General features: G+C 40.2%; 1 protein-coding gene across 7 annotated transcripts in view; it reads right to left on the bottom strand.

Annotated features, from left to right (window-relative positions):
- Nucleotides 1-17,625, bottom strand: part of TLE3 (TLE family member 3, transcriptional corepressor) — a 57,287-nt gene that overhangs the window by 18,577 nt on the left and 21,085 nt on the right. For 2 of the 7 annotated variants that reach the window (XM_051980760.1, XM_051980763.1), the window contains exons 5-8: nucleotides 15,554-15,616; nucleotides 13,334-13,438; nucleotides 3,656-3,860; nucleotides 369-385 (exon numbers count right to left, since the gene is read on the bottom strand). In XM_051980760.1, the coding sequence (XP_051836720.1) occupies nucleotides 369-385; nucleotides 3,656-3,860; nucleotides 13,334-13,438; nucleotides 15,554-15,616 (390 nt within the window). The remainder of the gene's footprint in view (nucleotides 1-368; nucleotides 386-3,655; nucleotides 3,861-13,333; nucleotides 13,439-15,553; nucleotides 15,617-17,625) is intronic. The other 5 variants (XM_051980764.1, XM_051980766.1, XM_051980765.1 and 2 more) reach the window with 3 other exon arrangements.

The raw sequence follows: 17,625 nt of genomic DNA, 5'->3' as shown, positions 1-17,625 counted from the left end.
ACTCTGGAGGCTTATTCATTTGAAATGGAATCTCAGGGCCTCAGTGTAATCAAAAAGATTTAAAAGGAACCTTCGAGCTAGTAGGGCTGGCACCCACTAAAAGGCATCCTGGAAAGACAATGAGGGTTTGCTAAGGTTCCCTTCGACCAAACTGAAGTAGAATAGGAGAGGGGTTGGGGAGGTGGATGGAATGTGCCCTTTCTTGACAATCATAGGCTGCTTTCTCTCTTTGAGAAACAATAGGATGAGAATCCAGAAGATGGCCTTTGAAGCTTTCAGAGCAAGTAAACAGCAGGGATACCCCACCCACCCACCCCCAGCCCATCCCCAACCAAACCCTGGAAGGCAGTCAGATACAGGTCACTCACCGCACTGGATTCTCTCTCTTTCCAAAACGAAGCCCAAAGCAGAGGCAGGGGTGTGCATCCAAGATAAAAGGAAGGGATGGGGGAGAAAAGAAAACAAGTTCAGACTGAGCCCAACATAATGTGCATTGGCCTTTTACTCTGCTCTGTTTTGTCTCCTTATTAATAGGTGGCAGTCCCAGTTCACTGAGTTCCTTGGGGGTTGACATAGTAATGGCCTTTCTGATTGTCTGTTTAAAAATTAATCTTTCTGGGCTCAAGTGCTTGTACTAGCCCAGACCAACTGACTCTCAGACACACCAAGAAGAGACAGAGCACAGAACAATTGTTTTATACTTTTAAGAATCAAGTTTTAACCCTGAGCACCTTGTTTGACTCCCTTAGTCTTATTCTCTCCATTTACAGAATCGGGTGGAGGCTGTACTCAATGGCATCTCGGGGTCCCTTCCAGCTCTAAAGGGCCAGATTCTCTGACCTGAGACCAAGTTACTGAAGACACCTACCTGTAACAGTAACAGGCTAACAAAGGAACCGTAAGCAGACAGAAGGGGGTGCAGGGATGGAACAGGTTTTTTCATATGCTTCCCACATGGTCAGAGAAAAGCCTGGGAGCTAAATAGCTCCCAAGGAGCTGGGCAAAGCACCAAAAAGTAGGGAAAACCTATAGCCAGAGCTAATCCAGCCACATAATATAAACTGTAGTCCTCCTGCTATTTGAGTCTTTGGACTGAGCCAGTGGCCAAAGGGTTAAAATGAGGGCTGAAACAAAGATTGCCATTTTCAAAGCAAATTCTGGGGCAGAATTTGCATTCTCTTCATCATAGTCCCCAGATAATATAGAACAGGAATCAACAGCCTTTTCAAAGAAATGTTCTAAGAGGCCACCTTAATCTTTGAGGTTTGGGGGGGGAGGGAGGGGAGGAGGACAGTTTACTGGGGTAGGGTACAGACATTTCCTGGCTCAAGAAAGATAGTGCTATCTGCAAGCTCATTTCTAAAGAGTACACAAGTTATCCACTCAACAAGGTAGATATGAATGTCTGTTGCCAAGGGTAGCAGCATCATGCATTGACTCAAATATATATTGAATATCTACAACATAAAAGCCTCTGCTTGGAAGAAACCATGAGAAATACAAAAATAAATTTAAATGTAGTCCCTCTTACCCTGGAGAAATTTATAATCAACTAGTAAATACAGAAAACACATACACAAACAATACTACAAGGAGATATGATGATTTCAAGGATGGGAGTATGCAAACAAAATACCATAGGGGTTCAGAGGTTAGAAAGCTCAAATCTCCATTAGAATGGAGAAAAGCTTCAGAGGAGGTGGCATTTGATAGGATAAATGATTCTAATGAGTAAATCCATATATAAATGACCAATTTCTTAAAGAGAAGAAGAGAAGGCGGAGCAGATAATGTTTCACCTAGTACAGCAAGTATATTCAGAACAAACCAGGAACCAAGGGTCACTGTCACTGAGATGGGGACTAGGAGATAGAAGTGCTCCTCAAAATGTTATTTAAATAAAATAAAAAGCAAAAGAATAGTTCAGGGCCATTCCTAAGACTATGAACCACATGGCAACTAGGACGCCTAACTGGGTTGAGATTATCCCAATTCTGAGCCCACTGAGAAAGGGTGAGGGCAAAAGAAGAGCTGGTTTTAATAGGGCAGCAGGTACTAGTTCACTATGTCCTTTGAGAATAACTCAATGATAGCTTCACTAGGAGGTTTCTCTGTTTAAAAAATTAACCTTTCTGAAGTCAATTGCTTCAATTAGCTCTTGCCAATGGGGTTGCTAAAGTAGAGACCACTGGACTCTGAGGGGAAGAAAGAATAGGAACCAAGTCCCAGTCACTGTTAGAGAATTAGTGATGTTAGGATTGAGGATGTGTGCAAAGAAAAGGATTATAAAAAAGAATCTCTTCCTCCTTGATCTACCTGAAGGGGAAGGAGACCAGCACCTAATTGAAGTCTGTGAGCCTGTCTGGTTCACTGAGAAACCAAGGGCTTGGTCTCCACTCCACAAAGATATTTGTGAAACCCCGTGATTCCATTGCTAACCCTTTAATCCACATGATTCCAAAACCCAGGAGGGAAAAAGGGGAAAGAAAAAAAAAAGGCTCAATTAATCATGCCTCCAAATTTCTTGCTGGGTCTTAGCCAGAATGGAAAGAGGAATAGTTCTGTGCAAGCTGAAGAGGTTGGGTGTGTGCATCTTTGGGGTGAAAGGTACAGAGGTGAGGATGTGGTTACAGGAATAACTGGAAGAAACAAATAGAGATGGCTGGGCAGCTATGAACAGACCTAACAATCCAATACATCTCCAAAGAGAAAACTTATAGAATCACTCTCCAGGAAGAACGATGCCCCCTCTCTTATTCCATCTTGGACCTACCCTACTCTCCCCATTTTAAAGTTAATTAATCAATCATTTGTCCATTCAAGGCTCTATTGAGCGCCTACTCTGCATACCCAGCATTATGCAAGATTCTTTGAAGAATTTGAAAATAATAGGAAGTCCTTGTCCTTTGAAGAAATGATTGTGTATTTGGGGAGACAAGACAACGATGTTACAGAGTAATGAATACAAATTTAACTGTATTAAGTTGTGTGATGAAGGATTGGATTTTGCAGCTATATCATATTCTATGACTAAGCAGACTCATGGTTCAGAAAAAAAAACAAAGAGTTCCCAAAAGATGGTTTTACAGAATCATAAATTAGAAGGCTAAATTCAACCCCCTCATTTTACTAATAAGCAAATTGAGGTATTGTGAGGTAAAGAACTTGTCTAGTTAGTAAATGTCTGAATCAGAATTTGAACTCAAGTCTTCCTGGGCCCCCAACTCCAATGTCCTTATCCTAAGCTTCATTCACCGGAACTTGATGGATGGATGAATGAGTTTTATATGGGCAAAGGTAAGAGGGAGGATATAATTCCACAAGAGAACGTCAAGGTATGTGCGAATGAACAAAGAGTGTTCCTTGTATGCTGAGGAGCTGCTTCTGAGCACAGAAGAAGAGAAGGTATGTTTTTTTTGGAATAAGAAAAGTCAAGCTCACACATGATTTTAATTACTTTACTGTCCTGCCAGTCTTTAAAAAAATAAATAAATAAGGGGGGTGGGGGAGTATGTGTGCAACAGACTTAATAACTTAACAGCTAAATAATCCAAACTGGGGCTCCTGGGGCTCGCTCCAAACCCACAACAGGACTTAGCTCCTAATGAAACCTTCCTTTCTCCTCTTTCTCTCCCCTTCCCATCCAAGGACTTACCTCTATGATCCAGCTCATGATGGTTTTTCTCATCTTTCACAGTCAAGTGAGCCTGACTGCCAAGGGCACCAAGTGCTAGCAGCCCTGAGCTGCTTCCTGTGACTGGAGGGATGCCTGGTGGCTGCAGGCCTGAGGGGTGAGGCGGCAACTGGACAGGGGGGCCATGAGTGGCGTGGGAGAGGTGCTGGGCCTGGAGCTGCTGCTGCTGTAATAAAGCCAGCTTGGTTAAGCAAATTGATGAGAAAATAATGCAACAGGAAGATATCAGAATGGCAACATGATAATACAAGTGAGTGGAGAAGGGGCAAATCCTGTTTCATGCATTCATAATGGGGGGTGGGAGTAAGGGTGTTAGGGTAGAACAACCCAAAACCTTTGACCAAGGCTGAGATAACAAATTCCTCTCTCTGAAAGAACAGCCTGAATTAATGGACTTCAATTTAGATAAGAGATTTCTATAAACACTCCACCACATAGATTCAGGACAGTATTTTCAATGCCTGTTTCCAAGACAGCAATAAATAATGCATGCTTTTTAAAAGAACAACCGAGTTCATCAAGGACTCCCTCTTACTTCAAGGGAATTCAATTTTAACTCTTTAATGTACCCCAGTTCCTAGTTTTTAGGTCTTAAAAATGATGCTGGTAGTTCAATTCTTATTAAACATTCTTAGGAAAGTCCCAGTCCCTGTGACCCTGGAGTTTTTGTGGCCTGGAAAGAGTGATGTCTAAAAGGCCAGAGTGAGGACTTACAGTTATTAGGAGACTAAGGTAGTCTCTCTCCTAGGCCTAGATTCACAATGACTACCTAATAGCCTGAAGGAAGCATTTTAATCTACCCCACTCTGGGCTACATTCTAACTAGTTAACCTCTCCTACCTCCCTTCTCTCCTCCAAAAAAAACCAAAACAAAAAAACCAGAAAACAAAACTTTCTGGTAAAGACATTCATTGGAAATGCATCCCCTGACCCCATGCCCATGGTGACTAAACCTCTTGGCAGTTACCATCACAGCATACTTTGCTATTCATCAAGACCATACCACAGTTCATCAGCCTTGCGGACCAGGCAACACAGCACTTCCTTTTGAATAAAGACCAAAAAAATCAGCCTGGGCCTGAGGAAGAGGTGGTATTAACAATAATCTGCCCAGAGCTCTTCTCTTTCAAGAGATTTTTAATGTTGGAGGGAAAGAAAGGAGTGAGAGAGGATGAAGAGAATAGTGTTCAGGTGGTCATGCAATCAATAGCATCGAATTCTTGTCCAGCTGGGATTTTTAACTGTGAGATGGTATCCTGATGGGCCACTGATATACTGCCCTCTTCCCCCAACTCAATAAAAAATTCCCATAGCACACCTAAGAGATGATGGCTTAAAACTCCAGTGGTTCAGGTATCTGACAACAGTGATTTCTAGGATCAAGAATGGGAGATTTTATTTTCTCCCCAATGAGTTCTCCACCTTGCAGCTCCAATTCCAACTTATCATAAGCCTCAAGCTTGTGTTAACTTCCTTAGGCACAGATCGGACCATGTCACTTTTTTTCCTATTCAAAAATCTTCAGTGGCTCCTCAGAATTATAAACTATCACCAGAATTATAAATGTCTCAATTTGGGATTTAATTAATGCCCTCTTCAAGTTGATTCCAACCTGTCTTTCCAGATTTATTTCTTATTAGTCCCCTTCATACATTCTACATTCTGCCCAACCTAGTCAATTAGGTATTTCCTGAACTCTATATTCTGACTCCTAACTTCATGCCATAAAACCTGCCTCCATCTCGATTGATTCCCCTTCTCCTCCACCTTTTAGAATATTTAGTTTCCAGAGCATAGCTCAGGTACTCCTTCCTATCAAAAGCCTTTCTTGGTATTTCCAGACCTGAAAGCAAGCTCTCTTTTTAAACATGTTCTGCCCTCCCCTTATAATGCCAACTCCCTTGAAGACCATGGCTTCTTGTTTTTGTCTGTCCCCAGCACTGAACCGTAAGATTTTAATCAAAGTAGGCCCTTAAAAAACGAGTAGTTGGACATATCCACATGCCACATGTTCCCAAACATTTCCGTATCTTTTTGTTGTTGTTGAGTCATTTCAAGTTGTGTTCTTTGTGACCCTATTTGTTTTTGTTGGGTTGTGTGTTTTGTTTTTTTTTTGTTTTGTTTTGTTTTTTTTGGCAGATATCCTAGAGTGGTTTTTCATTTCCTTTTCCAGCTAATTTTACAGATGAGAAACTGAAGCAGAAAGGGTTAAGTGACTTGGCAAGGATCACACAGCTAGTCAGGGTCTGAGGGCAGATTTGAACTCAAGACATTAATTACCATTTAATCAATTAAATCTTTACCAATTGCATACCATGGCCCAGAATACTGTGCTAAGTGTTGCAGATAACAAATACAATGAATGAAGCAATCCCTGATTACAAGTAACTTGCACAAGCTGCTAATGGGAAAGACTTTCACAAATCATGCTGAACTGACACCTGGAATGAGGGAGGAAGAGCATAGAGCATAAGATGGTAGGGCTGCTACCATCATTAAGATAGCAAAGAATAGCACCAGACTTGAGAGTGGGAAAATCTTTGTACAAACCTCAATTTGGCCACTTGATTATAAGCCTATGATTCTGAACCTCCATCTCTTCATCTATTAAAATGGGGGTGATGATAACTACACCTTAAGGTTGTTGTGAGTAAACTCTATTGACATCTAAGCTTTCCTGGCTGCTTTCAGTGCAGAAATCACGTTCAGATTCACAGATATTCTGATGAAATAAAATGAAGAGGTCTAAAATTGTGCAATCTGAGATCATTAGTATGTAAGCCCACCTCTTCCAGGAAGCTTTCCTCAACTAATTAGAAAAGAGTTAAGTGACACCCTTGATTCATAGCTACTGTTTAAATGCAACTTCAGCCATGCTAGCCCAAGAACTTTCTTCTTTATTTATGTATAATTACAATGTTTTTGTTTTTATTGGTTTAGATTTAATACCAGAATTAGTTCAATTTCATCACAGCTTTTAGGCTCACCTCTTTTCCTTCAGTCTGTCAAAGGAAGAAGCTGAATTAAAGTCCATATACTCCCCAAAAGGGATGGGACTTTTGACTTTTCAATTCATTTTTCATGTGGGACATTTTTTATGCAGATGAGGGTAGAATAGAATGATGCCATTTTATATCTACATAATTCTTTCCTTAATCCTTAAAGGATTCCCTAACCTTAAAGTTAATAATAACTGCTTTCCAAGAAATGCTTTCGAATTTACCAATGTATTTTATAGCCTCTCATATTTAGTTTTCTTCACAACAATCTAAGAAAGTAAATCTTACAGATTATTTTCCCCACTTGAGAAATGATGAAACTGAGACCCAAAGTTAAATTATTTGTCTATGATTATATCCTATAACCATTAAGTATTAGAGGAAGGATATGAACCTTTTGCTTTCAACTTTGAACTTAATAAACTTTTCCACTACATTTTGCTGCCTCTAGAAAGATGATCAAACTTCATTTATTCAAGAAGGGCAGAAGGTAAAAGATCAGTAGCCATCTTTTCTTTTTTTTTTCTTTTCTGGCCTGGTTTCAATTTAGAGAAAGCATTAGAGGCTTAAGACTCTTATCTCCGTTGCTTAGTCTAAGTTGGTTGAAAGTGTGGCTCCATTACAAACAATAATGACAACAAAAACGGGACAGTTGTGCCAAACTATATGATCTTCCCCATACTAAAGCACTCTAGTAACCCTTTCACCTCTCCCCCCTCCCCCAAAGCCACACACACACATGCCATACTTCAAATCAGGAATTCAGCTTGTTTAATGGGAACCAGATGCTTTGCTGAATTGCACCTTCATCCTTCCATTTTTCCCTTGTACCCCTGACCATTCACTCTCTCTCTTCCTACCATAGAAAGATAGAACTGAGGATTTGAACTCTAAGCCATTCTGACACATAAAATGGAATTAGCAGCACATCTAAGGAATGACTATGATGAATACTGTAGTTCTTGAATGCGCAGGAAACTTTCTCCACTTCTAATTACAGCTATGATTCTCCAATTAGGGATGATCATAAACATAAGTATATTTGGGGGGGGGGGGAAGAACTGTTTTGGGACAAGAAAGCACATTTCAGAAACAAAGAGTATGTGACCCCTTCACATTACCAAATATTTAATATCCATATTGTCTTCTTATGTCTAAGGAGGCCCAGTGTAATTAAAGGTAGCAGACACAAAGTGGATTCTTTCAATTGCCCACATATAGCAGAGACCCATGAGAGGCAGATAAGATTTAGCACTAAAAGAGACTTAGAAGTTATTGTGTCCAGACAACTGAGTCAGAATTTGTCTACACATAATTTAAATATGACAAAAAGATGGCAGGATCAAGCAAAGAATTCAGTCAATACATACAAAAATTCAAAAACTGAAAACTTCTTATTGAAGCAGGACCACATAAAAGGTAGGATTTGGGCAGATGGCTGGTGGGAGAGTCAATTCCGCCTTGTCCTTTGGAGGATGGAAGGCATTGTTGTTAACTCTTTGATTTCAGATCTTTTTATTAAGTCCACTTACGTCCCTACTCTTCATACTCTATCCTTCCAACCACCCAGGTGCTCCTTTGATTTCCTGTGGTCCCTTCTTTCCCTTAAACAATGAGTTGGTAGCACTTAAAGGGTAAGAAACTGGATCAAAGTTCTCTCTTGGCTGGGACCTCTCCCAAGAACTTGCCTTCTTTGAGAATGTAACCTTCCATTGTTGGTCCCCCGATAGCCTCCAAAAGCTCTAGACTAGGAGGTAGGCAAATGACAGGCTGAATCATCTTACTTGCCACATAGTAAGGGCTACAAAGAAATTTGCTTCCAAGACAGTCAATGCCCATCTTCATCAGGGCATCTTCATTGCAAGTGAAGCCAGGTCTCTCATAAACTCGGGTCTGAAAGATGTCCCTGACTTGTTAGACACGCCAGAACATCATGCTGCAGAGCTGGTTAAGTAAGGAGCATGACATGGTCGTGTTTTCAAGAGCTGGAAGCTTTTGCAGCACACTAGAATAAATCCCTTCAATAACTGCAAAAGCAATAACTGCCCTTAGCCATTGTGCAGTTTCTGGGCTCCAGTTCCCCAATCCTCAGAACACCAGGATTTTCCTACAAGACAATAAAGATACTGCAAAAGAAAATGGAAACCATCCAGGCATTTTGGCCCCAAATGGGAGGAAATGTGGGTTAGAGATCAAGCATTGCTGTCAGATTCCCTGTTTCATTCCAAACAAAAGAGATCCCAGGAAGCACTACCCTCACAAAGCAGACACATTTTCCCTTCTTGATCTTCTGTGAAGAAGCCAAAGAAATAGGGTTCAAGAGAAGAAGACACTGCAATTGACAAGAAAGTTCTGGCGGGAAGATCTTGCATGTAGAGTGTTTAATGGGATTATGTACATCATGCTTCATGCCTTTGTTAACAGATTTAATGCTTCACCACTTTAAGTTCACCACTTGGGTTAAATTTAGTAAAGTAGTCTAATCATTTCCAGAGCTCTGACCAAATCAAGGGCTCCATTTCACAGGAGAGCCAAAGACAATGTCCTAGATGCATAAAATTAACAGTTCTTGACCTCAAAGGAAAAGAAGAAAGATTACTGACTCCCAGTCTGGGTGACAGGGGCCTTTCTTTCCTATCCAACAGTTTTGAACAAACAACTCTCGCTTCCAACTTGTTTATTTGTGCTTTTAAAAAAAATAAATAAAATTTAATCAACTGGATCCACCTCATTGCAATCTTTAATAATGATCTCTATCATCCAGCCTCTAGACACAGAGGACCACCAATCAGCTGAATTAAGAGTCAGTCTCTTCTCCTTTAAAAACTGATACTCTACAGTGGGAATTCTTAACCTATTTTGCATAGGTGACACCTATCACAAAGTCTAGTGAGGCTTATGGAGCCCTTCTCAGAATAACAATTTTAAATATATAAAATAAAATGCAAGATAACAAAGGAAACCAGTTATATTGAAGCAGTTATCAAAATATTTGAAAAAGAATTCACAGAACCCAAGTTAAGAACTCTTAAATCTATAGTAAGTGGTACTACAGAGTCATCATCCAGGGGATGTATTAAAGAGCAGAGTGTCCCTGAGACTAGGAATCAGGATGGAGGGAAAAGAAGTTCCATTTGTGAGTATCCCAGGAACTGTGACCAGAAAGTTAAAAGTAAACTCAGAGGCTGAATTACAAATAAATTGGCAGGGTCGCTAACCCACTTCTGGAAATACAAGCATGGCCTTTAAGTCACTAACCAAGGATGGATTGTCTCCTCAAACTCCCTCTACCACCCCCAGACTCCGACTTCCCTAGGAAAGGGTGGGGAGCTAGGGCTCAAGAAAGGTGGAGCTACTGCTTGCTGCCACCAGCCGAGCCTGCCCCACCACCCCCAGTTAACTAGAACAGATGCAATCTCCTGGCCCCAGATTTGTTCTTAGGACACTAGTCACATGTGAACTGGGCAAAGTGGGTAGGGCTGAGAGCCCTTTGCCCTTCCTCCCACTCCTGCTTCCCAATAGAGGCCCCTCCCTCGAAAGCCAGAGCAGCAATAAAAGGAACTCGCCCTCTAGACTGGCCAGCCCCCATGAATTTCTCACTGCTCTGCTTAGGGAGGGTTTTTGCCTCCTGGAATCATCTGCCCTCGCACTATTAAGCCAATACTTTTCCTATCTACCTTCCCCACTCCCTGCTCTCTATCTCGCTCCCCCATAGCAGATGAGCTTCAAATATCTTCAGTGTAGTAGCTGCTGGGTCTCGGGCTTCTTCTAGAAGAGATAAAGAACGGCTTGACTGGATTAGCTCTCCTTTGCTGGAGTGCAGTCAAGCACAGCCTCCTCAGCTCAGGCAGGCCTCCTCTGCCCGTAATTCCTGCCTTGTGAGACTCTGTCAGAAGGAGCGATTAAATGGCTGCCTGCTTAATGACAGGACTATGGCTGCATTCAGACAGAGCCGGAGAAGCAATTACCTTGAAAATGGGGGTCACAGGCCCCACTCGTTGGCTTAATTGAATTCCAATATCTGCCTCTAGCTGCCTTGACCTAACTTGTAGCTTCCTAAATACTACTTAAAGGAAGCTCAGCTAATCAAAGCATACAATATTCCTTCAATTTTACTCTGTTCTTTTTTTTTTTTAAATAAGTAATATTCATCAGGCTGTCCTTATTCCAAAGATGAAATAAGGGTAGAAAGAAGAGTCAAAAGTTAAGGCAGTTTTGGGAAGTAAGGGATGAACGGAGAGAGAGAGAGACCCAGTGAGGTGGTGTGACTACACTAAAAGAGGGCAGAAACAAGGAGCAGGTCTGCTATTACAGAAACAGAGTGAGTGTTTAGGAGCTCTAATAGTAGAAACACACCACCCCAGAACCTCTGTCCAATCAGTTCCCAAAACATCCTTCTCCCCTGACATTTCAGTGCTTGATGCTAAATAGAGAGAGAGAGCGCATTATGCAAACACATCATTCTGGGGTCAGCTGGATGTCCCAAGACTTAGTGTTCTAATCCTAGCCCTGCCATTAACACACTGGGTGGAACCAGGCAAACCATTTCCCTTCTCTGGGCCCAGCTTTGTCATCTGTAAATAAGGGTGGGGGGTCAGGCGATTTCCTAGGTCTCTTCTATGTTTAACAGTGTATGTTTCTTCCCTTTGATGTCCTCCTTTATGCCAAGTCTAAAGTCTAGGAAGTCTTAAGTATTTTCTCACATTCTTGGCTTTCCTGAGTTCTTATGCCTTCACTTTGTTGACTCAAATATCTTTCCATCCTCCTACATGATAATTAAAAGGGTGAATTATTTACCCTAGCCACAGTATTAGGAGACTCCAGACTAGGCTAACCACCACTCATTGATAGCATTTAGAAACTTCCTTTTGGTGAATGGACCCTAGAAGTACAAGCTTGTTGGGTTGGTCTTGCAGACAACCACTCCCAGTATGAGTGATGACTCAATTTTCCTATCCTAAGCAGATATTCAGCCAGTTAAGATTTAAAAGCTAGTAGGAGAGAATATGGAATAGAAAGAATATTACTTGGAGACATCGGTTTGAATCCCACCTCAGATATTTGCTATTTCTATGATCATGGACAAGATACTTAATCACTTAGAACATCTGTTTTCTCATCCATCAGATGAGAATAATAAAACCTATACTGGGCCTCTGTTATGAGATGGTTTTAAAGCATTTTGCAAATCTCCAAAGTATTGTGTTCATTATTACAGTACATTATAAATTGAAATGTAGCCTCTGAGAGGTAGGAAAGGTCTTAGGAAGTCACTGGGCCCAAAGTTCTCATTTTATAGATCAGGACAATGATACCCAGAAAAGTCAGTCCAGTGACTTGTTCCAACAACAAAAAAAAAAAAAAAGGTCACATATTAATTTAGTGGCAGAGGCAGACAGAAACTCAAATGTACTATATCAGGTCCAATGCTTTCTACAGTTAGTCCTTTTTTCTCCTCGAAATAAAGACTGAATATAAATCAGTAGGTAAATTGGTAGAAACCCAGCCTTAAAACCAGGTCAAATCCCACCACTAAAATATCCTAACGATGAGGCTTTGGGCAAATCACTTAATTTCATGGTGCTCTAGGCACTCTAATTTGCAAAGAAGGTGCCAAGTTCTTGGTAGAAAAAACTCCTTTATCCAGAAGTTCCTTATACCATAACAGATTCATTCCCTACCCTTATAAACTGCAGAAAAGAGAGGAAAGTGGGGCAGCTAGTGGATAGAGCACCAGCCCTGAAGTCAAGAGGACCTTTTCAAATCTGTTATCAAATATTTAACACTTCCTAGCTGGGTGATCCTGGACAAGTCACTCAACCCCAATTGCCTCAGGGGGAAAAAAAAAGGGGAAATGTTTTTTGTTTTTTTGGAGTGAGCAGCCTAAATAACCTTTGTAGTTAGATAGGAAGCAGAAAAGATGATACAGAAATCCAATAGGTGAAGATTAACAATTCACCCTACCCCCTATACTGAGCAGCTCATGTAGCACAGAAAGGTATACATGTATAAACTAGGTTTCAATTTTAAGACTCAAAGGATCTTCTGTGCCAAATGAGTCAGCTCATGGCCACAATATAACCAACATTGACAGAGGCCACTCAATGCATGGGATATCAAAGCAAAAACCAATGTTTCACAGCACAGTTACAACAGAGATAGTTCTGATCCCAGGTGGCTAAAAGAAGGGTGAACTTTATCTAGAGAAAGAGCATTATACGCTCCCTGACTCCCAAAGACTGGAGGATGTGCCATCTTGTAGCCAGGATGTAAGTTTGAGAACTACTCCTTTAAGCCCCACTATACAACAGTTTTTGCCATACATGTGTCTTGGTTGGTCAAAAAGATAACAACAGTCTCCTTTCCTTCCATTCTAAGTCATGGAATCTTGAGACAGAGGAAGGAAGGACCTGAAGAACCAATTTTGTTCCTTTGCAGGCTGACAGTAACACCAAATGAGAAATTTAGAGGCAAGAGCGGATTTCGACTACCTCCCAGGAATAATTTGGAAAACCTATTAGGAAATCCCCAGTGATGTTCAGAAGAAGGATCAAATAAAGCCACCATTCTTTGAGACCAACTGAGTTCAGGGTTCATCTCTGATTATGGTAAATGAGAGGAATAAAAGGGATATACACACGGTGAGAGGCAGATTGGGGAGTCCACGTACCCCGATGATGGCATTCAACTCCGTCATGGTCACCTGCTTGGCTCGTTCCACAGCCTGGGCAACTTGCTGTTGATGCTAAAGGAAACAAGGGTGTGCACACATTCAGTTAAACAAGCCTTAGAATATTAGATGCTCCCCACAAATGACAGGAAGAATTCTAAATCATGATGTGAACACCAAAGTTTCAAAGACCACCATTGTTCCCCCAATAATGCCTTACTTAAAAAAAAAAAAAGCTTAAAAACATCATTATTAGAATGCTCATTCTGCTCACATATTTATCTCTTTTTTCAAACTTACAGAGTAAGGTTTTCTAACTTTTCTTATATGTGTCATGGACTCCTTTGTCAGTCTAGTGAAGCTGATGGACTTTTCATAAAAATATTTTTAAATATACAAATTAAAAGTGTAAGATTACCCAAAAAATCCAATAATATTGAAATTCTCAAAAAAAAAAAATTAAGGTCAGAGAATCTGAGATAATACAACATAGAATTCACTCATCTCCCAAACACTCAAAATACTCTTCTTCTCTATCTACCACCCATATGTATGAAAATGAAAAGCAGTTCACCATATAAGGCAGTATACCATACAATGAACAAGACAGAAGAAATCCATGTAGTGAAGCAGTCCAATAGAACTGAAAACTAGAAGGGGACTGGATACATTGTTCACTTTCTTCACTTTACAGATAAGACAACCACCACAACAAGCAGTACTTTTAAGTATTTTGAGAATGTTATCTCATTTGATCCTTAGGATAAGGGATATCAGACTCCTAGCCAGGTCCAGAATTGGGAAATGTTTAATAACAAAATGAAAATCAATTCAACATAGATATATTAATTTGTGATTTTTAAGCCAGTATGTGAACCACAGGATCTGTTTCTATTTGAGTCTGATACCACTGTTCACAACAACCTTGTAAGATAGGGGCTATCATTATAGGAATAATTCTATAGGTGAAGAGCTAAAATGATCTGCCAGGTGATTTGAAATAAGGCTTAAATTCATATCTTTCTGACTAGTGCTGTATCTACTGTGCCAGGAGGGGGTTGGGATATTCAGCCTCAACAGGCAGTCATTAGTTGCCTGGGGGACTTGGGAAGTGCTTGGCTGAGCCTTAAAAAGGAATGTTCCCAACTATCCTTTCAGGTATGCTAACTTTTGAGGCCAGAGGGTAAATGTGAGTTGGAAGAAGGAGGAAGGGTATTTGCTTTTAAGCCCCAATCCTAAGTAATACAGCATATCTAAGGAAGGGTGTTCTCCAAAGCTCAGCAATCCAGCAAAGCTTGGGGCTGAAATACCAACTAGTCAAAGTTTCAAGCACCAACCACATGGAAATATTCCTAATAACTTAAAATAAAGTATACATAAGCCCTCCCCAAAACAAGCAGGACAGAATGAAAACAGAACATGAGGATTAACTGCTCTCCCCACCAAACTAATCAGTAACTTCAAATGGGAGGTAGTTTGATAGTTTAAAGTCAAGAGCACCCGAGTTCAAGTCCTGCTCTTCCACTTACATTTTATATGACCTTTAGTAAGGTACTTGACCTCTATGCCTTGGTTTCCTCATGTGTAAAAGGATTGGGTTGGATAAAATGACCTCTAAGATTCCTTCCTACCAAAAACCCAGGATCTTGTGGTCCAATCCAAGTGGAAGGCCTTTGTTCAGGGCTCTTGTTCAATTAATTTGTTTCTCACAGAGATGACAGGAATTTACAACTGGGAGAGACTATAAAAACTATCTAATGAAACTCCCTCATTGTTAGGGATAAGAAAACTGAGACAGACACAGACAGACACTCTCTTTCTCTTTCTCTCTCTCTCTCTCTCTCTCTCTCTCTCTCTCTCTCTCTCTCTCTCTCTGCCTGGAACTGGCAGGGTGTAAAGAAAGGCAGTCAAATGCCCCAGTTTGCTATATACTAAGTTTAGTCAATTAACTAAGGAGAGCATAGATTGTAGAACTACCTCTATTCAATGGCAGGAAGGGGCCCATTTAACCCAGTGATATAAAAAATAGGCACTTTTGGATTTGCTGTCCTTTGAAACTGCTGGGAACTATTCAGATTAACATTATCAAACTCAAGAGAATGGCTTCTGCAGCCAGTCAAGAACAGTGACTTGGAAATTCATTAGATGTTTTTAAAAACAGAAGAGAAAAGGGAAGAACACATATCTTACCTCTTGCGACAGAAAAGGCATGATCTGAGCTAAAATTGTGTTCAGTCTCTTAGCAATCTCTGTCTGAAAACAAAAGGAGATCACATTAAGTTTCACACATCAACTTGGGAGCACAAATCAGTCACGAAAATGTCACAGTCAGGAGTAATTCCAGGTTCCCAATCACAATGTAAAACTGCTTTCTCTTCTGAAAGCAATTGCAACCCTTTTCTCCTTGTGAGCTCACCCAAGATTAGTTAGAGGGAGGATATCAGTAATAGGGGTTCAGTCTGGAAGGAACTTGAGAGATGATTTATTGAGATGTTTATATTCAGAAAACCAAGGAAGTCAATAGACTGGGTCCAATCCCTAGGATTTCCCAACCTACATTCCTACATTTTTTTAGGTTCTGATTTCTTATCAAAGACATTCTATTGTTTTACAAGAACATGCAGGGGTTGTACTTAGGTATATCTACTCAAGGTCTCAAATTAGAAGATAATACAGAAACATTTCTTGGTACTGTTGCCGAGGAGCCTGGCAATCATGACGATTGCCAAGGGTGACCTTTCCATATAGGCAAAACACATGATCATCAATATGGCATGAAAGCAAGAACAACTCTCCAACACACCCTTACACATTCTCTTTCCTCTTCTTTTCCCACCCCTCTCCTCAAAAAGCCCAACCTTAAATTCTACTGAGAGATTTTTTTTCCAAATTTAGATTAAATTTTAATTTAATTAGATTAAAAAGTTTAAATTTTAAAAACCATCCAAGTAACTCTGGAATAGTAGGAAAAGTGAGGCAGAGATGAAATAATTTGCTAGTAAGCATCCAAAATCCAAAATTTGAACTCTGACCTACTGATTGTGGTTTTTCACACTATCTCCACTGGGCCAGCCAACTGTACTAATTTAATCAAATTAGTGGGAAAGTTTTTGCTTCTATTGATGGACAACTCCTACGCCTTTCTGACTTCACTTTTAATTTGATGCCTACTTCAGGGAACAGGACCAAGAATTAACTTTAAAAGTACTTATCAGAGGTAATTCAACAATATAGATTCAATTCAACAAATATAAAGCTTTCTCCTCAATTCCCTCTCTTTCCCTTAGATCTGACCATCTCTGCTGATCAGAGTGTCAAGATAAAACTACAGGATAAAATTAAATGAGTCTACCTTAAAAGTTTTCAAATCCTATACAGGAACTTGCCTTTGAGGTGACCTATTCCCTATTACTGCCCTTCCTGCTCTAACCAGATGTTGCTTCTGATCTTTCTCTTCTCTTACATGCTAGTTCATGTCTTTGAACCATAAACAGACCCTCCAGTCCTAAGGAGAATGATGGGTAATTAGATCTAAAGGGATTTTAGTTACTGAGGTCCACTTTAGGTACTTAGTACAGCCTAATCTTCAAGATTTTCTTTTAAATAAACTTTTTATCATTTTGTTACTGTTTTAGTCATTTCAGTCATGTCCACCTATTTGTAATCCCAATTGGGGTTTTCTTGGTAAAAATGATAGAGTGGTTTTTCATTTTCTTCTCTAGTTTATTTTACAGATGAGGAAACTAAAGGCAAACAGGATGAAGAGACTTGCAGAGGATCACACACCTAATAAGTGTCCGAGACTGGAATTTAATTCAGGTCTTTATGACTCCAGATCTGGCACTCTATCGACTGTACCATCTAGTTGCCCTTTTATCATTTTAACCTGGCTATTTCCAAATCTGTGAAATCTATTTCCCTTGGTAATTAATACCCTAGAAATAACACTTGAAAGGCTGACATCTACATGGGAATAGTCCCAAAAATGGATTTAAATTTATCCACAAAGACACACTGGTTCAACCTCAGTCAACCAGGAACCCTTTCTGACTTCATGGGATTAGGGTAAGAGAATCCTAATTCCCCACATTCTCACTTAATTTTCCACCAGGGGAAAACAAAGAAATACAACATTCCTGGAACCTTATTCAAATCGGACACATCCCCTTCCTTATACAAGCCAATCTCTATATGAAAAAGATCTTGGAAGAAGGAAGGAAAGAAAGAAAAAAGGGATGGAGAGAGGAAGAAAGGAGGGAAAA

Source organism: Antechinus flavipes, chromosome 2, assembly GCF_016432865.1.
Source record: "Antechinus flavipes isolate AdamAnt ecotype Samford, QLD, Australia chromosome 2, AdamAnt_v2, whole genome shotgun sequence".
NCBI lineage: Eukaryota > Metazoa > Chordata > Mammalia > Dasyuromorphia > Dasyuridae > Antechinus > Antechinus flavipes.
This window is presented reverse-complemented; position numbering and strand designations above follow the sequence as displayed.